Source organism: Culex pipiens, chromosome 2 (assembly GCF_016801865.2).
Source record: "Culex pipiens pallens isolate TS chromosome 2, TS_CPP_V2, whole genome shotgun sequence".
Lineage (NCBI taxonomy): Eukaryota > Metazoa > Arthropoda > Insecta > Diptera > Culicidae > Culex > Culex pipiens.
Window position 1 is genome coordinate 183,028,707 of NC_068938.1, and position 8,241 is coordinate 183,036,947.

An 8,241-nucleotide genomic window follows, 5' to 3' on the forward strand; every position below is an offset into this window, starting at 1 on the left:
AAACTAAAAACTAAAAACTAAAAACTAAAAACTAAAAACTAAAAACTAAAAACTAAATACTAAATACTAAAAACTAAAAACTAAAAACTAAATACTAAATACTAAAAACTAAAAACTAAAAACTAAAAACTAAAAACTAAAAATTAAAAACTAAAAACTAAAAACTAAAAACTAAAAACTAAAAACTAAAAACTAAAAACTAAAAACTAAAAACTAAAAACTAAAAACTAAAAACTAAAAACTAAAAACTAAAAACTAAAAACTAAAAACTAAAAACTAAAAACTAAAAACTAAAAACTAAAAACTAAAAACTAAAAACTAAAAACTAAAAACTAAAAACTAAAAACTAAAAACTAAAAACTAAAAACTAAAAACTAAAAACTAAAAACTAAAAACTAAAAACTAAAAACTAAAAACTAAAAACTAAAAACTAAAAAATAAAAACTAAAAACTAAAAACTAAAAACTAAAAACTAAAAAACTAAAAACTAAAAACTAAAAACTAAAAACTAAAAACTAAAAACTAAAAACTAAAAACTAAAAACTAAAAACTAAAAACTAAAAACTAAAAACTAAAAACTAAAAACTAAAAACTAAAAACTAAAAACTAAAAACTAAAAACTAAAAACTAAAAACTAAAAACTAAAAACTAAAAACTAAAAACTAAAAACTAAAAACTAAAAACTAAAAACTAAAAACTAAAAACTAAAAACTAAAAACTAAAAACTAAAAACTAAAAACTAAAAACTAAAAACTAAAAACAAAAAACTAAAAACTAAAAACTAAAAACTAAAAACTAAAAACTAAAAACTAAAAACTAAAAACTAAAAACTAAAAACTAAAAACTAAAAACTAAAAACTAAAAACTAAAAACTAAAAACTAAAAACTAAAAACTAAAAACTAAAAACTAAAAACTAAAAACTAAAAACTAAAAACTAAAAACTAAAAACTAAAAACTAAAAACTTAAAACAAGAAATAAGAAACAAGAAACAAGAAACAAGAAACAAGAAACAAGAAACAAGAAACAAGAAACAAGAAACAAGAAACAAGAAACAAGAAACAAGAAACAAGAAACAAGAAACAAGAAACAAGAAACAAGAAACAAGAAACAAGAAACAAGAAACAAGAAACAAGAAACAAGAAACAAGAACCAAGAAACAAGAAACAAGAAACAAGAAACAAGAAACAAGAAACAAGAAACAAGAAACAAGAAACAAGAAACAAGAAACAAGAAACAAGAAACAAGAAACAAGAAACAAGAAACAAGAAACAAGAAACAAGAAACAAGAAACAAGAAACAAGAAACAAGAAACAAGAAACAAGAAACAAGAACCAAGAAACAAGAAACAAGAAACAAGAAACAAGAAACAAGAAACAAGAAACAAGAAACAAGAAACAAGAAACAAGAAACAAGAAACAAGAAACAAGAAACAAGAAACAAGAAACAAGAAACAAGAAACAAGAAACAAGAAACAAGAAACAAGAAACAAGAAACAAGAAACAAGAAACAAGAAACAAGAAACAAGAAACAAGAAACAAGAAACAAGAAACAAGAAACAAGAAACAAGAAACAAGAAACAAGAAACAAGAAACAAGAAACAAGAAACAAGAAACAAGAAACAAGAAACAAGAAACAAGAAACAAGAAACAAGAAACAAGAAACAAGAAACAAGAAACAAGAAACAAGAAACAAGAAACAAGAAACAAGAAACAAGAAACAAGAAACAAGAAACAAGAAACAAGAAACAAGAAACAAGAAACAAGAAACAAGAAACAAGAAACAAGAAACAAGAAACAAGAAACAAGAAACAAGAAACAAGAAACAAGAAACAAGAAACAAGAAACAAGAAACAAGAAACAAGAAACAAGAAACAAGAAACAAGAAACAAGAAACAAGAAACAAGAAACAAGAAACAAGAAACAAGAAACAAGAAACAAGAAACAAGAAACAAGAAACAAGAAACAAGAAACAAGAAACAAGAAACAAGAAACAAGAAACAAGAAACAAGAAACAAGAAACAAGAAACAAGAAACAAGAAACAAGAAACAAGAAACAAGAAACAAGAAACAAGAAACAAGAAACAAGAAACAAGAAACAAGAAACAAGAAACAAGAAACAAGAAACAAGAAACAAGAAACAAGAAACAAGAAACAAGAAACAAGAAACAAGAAACAAGAAACAAGAAACAAGAAACAAGAAACAAGAAACAAGAAACAAGAAACAAGAAACAAGAAACAAGAAACAAGAAACAAGAAACAAGAAACAAGAAACAAGAAACAAGAAACAAGAAACAAGAAACAAGAAACAAGAAACAAGAAACAAGAAACAAGAAACAAGAAACAAGAAACAAGAAACAAGAAACAAGAAACAAGAAACAAGAAACAAGAAACAAGAAACAAGAAACAAGAAACAAGAAACAAGAAACAAGAAACAAGAAACAAGAAACAAGAAACAAGAAACAAGAAACAAGAAACAAGAAACAAGAAACAAGAAACAAGAAACAAGAAACAAGAAACAAGAAACAAGAAACAAATTAATTTGCTATTTAACTTGTTAGTCTCCACTTTTCCTCACGATGACATCACGCTGCGTCCTCAAAAAACGCAAGTACAAGGTATATAAAAGTATCCGAACGATAGTGAGAGTAAAATCAACCTGCTCGTACCACGAACCATATAAAATCGACTCGATCAAGTGGATCAAGTCAACTTCGGAGGGGAAAAGGAAAGAGAGGGCAACAAGAAGCCGCCCAAGAAGTAGCGCAAGGTCACGTCGAAAGCAAGAAGTGTGTTGGTTGGTGTTTTTTTTGCGGTTGTCGTCGTTGTATTTTTTTTTTTTGGACAAGTGTAGCAAAGAAGAAAATTAATAACTTGTTCAAGGATATAGAGCACGCTCGATATGGAGCACTGGATCGCCACGTAAGACGCAATCAAACGGGTTCCGGACGTTGCACAACGATCCAGGGTTGTTGCTAACCTTGCGATCGAGTGGTGAGTTGACAGGTTTGACAGTGGCGTGCCAAGAGGGAGGATAATGGGTGTTTGACGTTTCGGCTCGCATGTGATAATCTTCAGGGTTGGTAAGATGTGATATTTGCAGTAAAATAGTGAGTTATGTTTTGTATTTAATTTATTGGTCTTTTTACATAAAATGCGCACTCAGGATGGCAATTTCTTCCCGAGGGAAGAAAAACCTGAGTGCGATTTTTCGGCTAACAAAACAACAGTCTAATAAATAGGAAATCCATGTTGGGGTAGGGGGAAAGATTTCTTATTTGTTTGTTGGAGGGGAGGTTAGGATCATTGGGTTCAGTGATCAGTGATCAACGATTTACCAGCCATAATGGGCATGAGTTCCGTCGTAGGCAACGTGGGCGACCTCCACAGCTGGAGAGTAGGTCAGGGTCTTGGTGGAGTGGGCGGACACAACTGGGGCAGCGTGGGCGTAGGTGGCGACCGGGGCGGCATGGGCGTAGGTGGCAACAGCTGGGGCAGCATGGGCGTAGGTGGCGACGGCCGGGGCAGCGTAGCTAACCTGCTTGGCGTAGGTGGCGACTGGGGCGGCATGGGCGTAGGTGGCAACTGGGGCAGCGTGGGCGTAGGTGGCGACCGGGGCGGCATGGGCGTAGGTGGTGACAGCTGGGGTGGCATAGCTGACCTGCTTGGCGTAGGTGGCGACTGGGGCGGCGTGGGCGTAAGTGGCAACAGCTGGGGCAGCATGGGCGTAGGTCACAGCCGGGGCAGCATAGCTAGCGTAGGCCAGCTTGGGGGCCTCGTTGGTGATGCGGGTGTCGGACTTGCGGACGCTCGAGTATGGGGTGTCGACGGCCTTGGAGTAGTGGGACACGGTGCCATCATGGGAGCGGACAGTGCTCTCGTGGGTGGAGCCGATGGCCGGGGCGGAGTAGGCATAGGACTTCTGGATCGGGGCAGCGTAGGTGGCGACCGGGGCAGCATGGGCGTAGGTAGCGATGGCTGGGGCAGCATGGGCATAGGTCGCCACAGCTGGGGCAGCGTAGGCCACGGTCTTGGCCAGAGGAGCCGCCTGGGAGATGGAGCTGTAGCTCACAGCCGAAGCCGGCGAGTAGTGCGCCTGTTGAGCGTACGCCACTGGAGCCTCCAGGTATCCAGCGCTGGCGACCGCCAACGAAGCCAGGAAAACGACGAACTGTAAGATTCACAAAAGGAAGAAACTCGGATTAGTCACACTGCACTGTTTTCCGCAACACCAAATCTTTAACACAATCCCAAAAAACACTTGAGGATCCCGTACCTTGAATGCCATTATGCTGATACTGGAAAATCTGTGTTACTACACTGAAGTCACTGTGATCAATGATACAGTTTCGTTGGCTTGGTCCAATATTTATATCAAAACCTCATTACGGTTCAGCGGGGTTCAAACCCGACTTCGTCGAACAATATCTCTCTACCGAACACGCAACCACGCCAAGACGACGAGGAGGACGAGGAGGTGACAGGACCGAGAACAAGAGGAGAGAACCCCTACTCGAGAGGGCGCGCGACAATTCGCGAAGCCGCCAAAAGGAAGCACGACGACCGCGAGAGTAGAAAAAAATCCATTTTCATTAAAGATAAATATACAAGTCGACTCCCTCAAGGGGGGATTTCGGGCTGGAGAACAACCACTTGCGAGAGAGAGCAAATCGAGAGACTTGTCAAAGACCGGTGGCCGCAGGAGACAAACCTCCCCCCGAAACAACACTTTCGCTTTCGATGGCGGTTGCGGACAAGTTCTCGTGGAGGGATTCCGGGGTCCTCGAAAGAGAGTTCAGCTAATCACGGTTGAAACGTGAAACCTCCCGGCGGAGAGGCCTGATTTGCAAAACTCAAACTTCTACGGCGGGCAGCAGGGTTGTTGGTCACATTTCGTCATTCGGCGTCAAACGGCGGTCAAACGTCACAGTGACAAGTTGGTTTTTGGGACGGAGTTTGTTGCGCGCCGTTTTGATTGATTCGTGGAGGAAGGGGAAACGCGGTTGGCCCGCAAGGGCGTTCGTTGGCAGCTGGGGCGTCATAATTGATCCAATTGTGGGGCTCGACGAAACGGGCAAAGGGCTGTTCGGATAGCCGAGCCGAGCTGAAACTATATCATTTGTGTCGTTTTATTGCCTTTGAGCGGTTGAGATGTTTGGTGCGGATTTTGGGTGTAATAAATTGATTAAGATATTGATGGTTGAGGGCTTGGTTGCTTTAGAATATTTTGACGTGAGCTGATTTGTTGATTTGATAAAAGTGTTTTTTTGTTTTGTGCTTTTTGTTGTGCTGAAACTGATGTGTGGTGATTTGTTAAGTGATAAAGTTTGAATTTAAATATTCGTTTTCAACATCCTTGAACAAAGTTGATGGTTAATTGTAAACCTTCAATTACGACAGATTTTAGCGCTCACCCCTTATTTAAAAAAAAAGTTTAAATCTTCACTAAAATCAGCTGCAACAGTTTTGGTATCGTTATCGATTTCCAAATTTGTAGTCTTGAGTTTTTGAAAAAGTTAAATTAACCGAATGAATGTTTTTAAGTACCTTTGTTGCAAGGCGGTTTCAAAACAAAATGGAAATTTGGTGGACCTTTTATTTAAAAAAAAACTCAAGAAGTGTTCTCACCTGTCGCTATCCAGATTTTTAAACGAAGATGGCGTTACAAATGGTGCACGCCCGAAATGTCAAAATCATGCAGTGGCACCAACATTACAAAAAAAGTGTGCCATGGCATGACAGAAACTTTTTTTTCTAAATTCCTCTGCGCGATTTTGATATTTCGGGCGTGCACCTTTCGTAACTCATCTTCGGTTAAAAATCTGGATTCAGAGTGCAGTCCTGATGGTACTAAAGACAAAATAATTTAAGGAGTACGGCAATACAAATTTCATTGATTTTTTTTAATTTAATTTTAAAACGTTTATTTTTTTCTTGAATGAAATATTTTAAAGCAATTTTTCCAGTTTTTGGGCCACAGATCGGAATAAAAAGGTAAAGGAATAAAAATTTAGTTTTTTTAAAGGCCCAATAAAAAAAAATTAATCGCATTTTGGATGTTTTTGAATACGTTTTTTAGTCAGGGGCAATAAAATTAGTTTATTTTAAATTTTTTGTTGACTCCAGAAATGATCATTTTTGCTCTAAAATGTTGAAGGTGCTTTGAAGGTGAATGCTTTTTCGATTTGAACAGGGTTGATATGGCCTTATCTTAAAAGTGAGTCCAATAAATCAGATTTTTTTTTAAATTGCAATATATGTTGAATAAAAATTACTAATATCTCGATTTCAAAACGATTCTCCTACTCTTTGCGAAGTAAGAGAAATATACCCTTCTCAGATCATTTCTATTATCGGCAAATCAGCACTTTGATAACGAATTACAGTTTTAATATACACAGAAAAAAAAGTTGAATTTTGGAATGTTGTAAATTTGGTAGGTTGAATATTACCTCTTTTTTGAATAATATTGCATAAAAAATGTGTAAAAATGTGAACCTGATGAATATTCATCAAAAAATGATGAAACTTCATCAAAAACTGATGAAAATTCATCATTTTCTGGGGTAAAATAAATCATTTTTTTTGACACAAAATCTGTCACAATTTTCTGATGAATATTACCATATTTTTTTTCTGTGTACTATTCCAAAGTAATAAATAGCTCAAATAAAAGTGAGCTCGCAACTCTCCAATGTTGATGTTTCTGAAAATGTTGTTTAAATAGCGAAAAACTGCAAAAGTGGCGAGAACAGGTCAAAATGCTTAGTGTAACAAAAATTGGTAAATTTCCGCTATTTTTGATCAAATTTATATTTATTCAGATTTTCTCTTCCATGTACATTCATTCAGTTTAAATATTATTGAGTGTCCAATCACAATCGATGACTTTTCACCTCAATTTTAAATACTAGCAATTTTCATTTATTCATGAAATATTGTAGCTTTCGCTATTCAGTGATTTCAAATGTAGGAGGTCCTACATGTACAAAAGGGAAAAGGGATATTCGAAGCATAGAGTAATTTTCTGTGTCTGTGACAAGAATGCTTGGTAAATTTTTGAAAACTTTATCTCGAAAAGCAATTTTGTAATCGATTTGGTGTCTTTGGCAATGTTTTTGTTAAAAGTGAGGAAAATTCAAGAAAAATTTTTACACCCTGAACAAATTTAACAATTTTTCAATTCTCGGTTGAAATAAAAAAATCATGTTGCGCAAAACTATCAATCTTCATATTTATTTTTTGATTTGTTTTAGATTACCAATGCCTAGTTTTTAGCTATGGCAAGTAATCATGAATGTTTCACCCAAGTTATTATTTCTTAAAAAAATTATGAATTTTATAAAACATGTTTGACATAGTTTTTGTAATTTATAATCGAATTTGTCATCGAAAAGTATCGAAAATTCTATAGTTTTGCTTCGAGGATTGGACCAATGGTTACTGAGATATAACCTCTGATGAAAAAATAAAACAATCAGAAAAAAGAGGTTTTGTGGGTGTCAACCAAAAAGCATCCAATTTCGACGTCAAAAAAATAAACATTCGAGAAATTTTCAGATCATTCCTCTATCAATATTTAATATTTTTTGTCTAAGTCTATTAAACAAAAAATACTCTGAAGTATTTATTAACAAAAAGTGTAAGGCCGTTGCAAATATTTTTCAAAGTTTATGTCGCCCCCCTTCAAAATTGGTCTGAAAAATAAGTAGGCAAAAAATTTTTTTTTCCAAAAAACTTCATAATTTCCATGAAAATAGAAGCCTAATCAACTGAAAACAATCTAAAATGCATTTTTCTGCATTGATAATCATGTTAACCATGTTTGGGCTTGTTTAAAAATGTTTTAAATTTTTATGAAATTCCAATGTACAGCACCGCAAAAAAAATATTTTTCGGAAAAAATTAAATTTTTGTCAATCCTTAAATTTTTTGGAAACTAATGATGGCAAAAAACTGGACAAACTGGAATCGAACTCACGACCTCTGGATTGGAAACCCAGCACGCCGCTAGTCGAAACCCATTCCCTACCTGTCAGTATTCCCAGTGAGCATGTTTACTCTTTTAAGGGATCTGACTTTGCCGAGCCAGACAGGAATCGAACCCATCACCTTCCGCTTACAAGGTGAAACCCGTAACCTCACGGCCACAGAAGCTCGGCAAATAAGAAATGCATTGACAATCTAGAATAAAGTTACAAAGTTCGGTTCATTTTTGGAAAAATTGAATCCTCAATTTGAAT

The 8,241-nt window shown here is 35.4% G+C and overlaps 1 protein-coding gene across 1 annotated transcript; it reads right to left on the reverse strand.

Moving 5' to 3' along the window:
- Positions 1-3,113: 3,113 nt before the first annotated feature.
- Positions 3,114-4,432, reverse strand: LOC120429304 (larval/pupal cuticle protein H1C-like). Its single transcript, XM_039594532.1, has 2 exons — positions 4,275-4,432; positions 3,114-4,169 (listed from the first exon to the last, which is right to left on the reverse strand). The coding sequence occupies exons 1-2, from the start codon at positions 4,284-4,286 to the stop codon at positions 3,333-3,335; spliced, it is 849 nt and encodes a 282-aa protein (XP_039450466.1). The 5' UTR covers positions 4,287-4,432; the 3' UTR covers positions 3,114-3,332.
- Between the last annotated feature and the right edge of the window lie 3,809 nt (positions 4,433-8,241).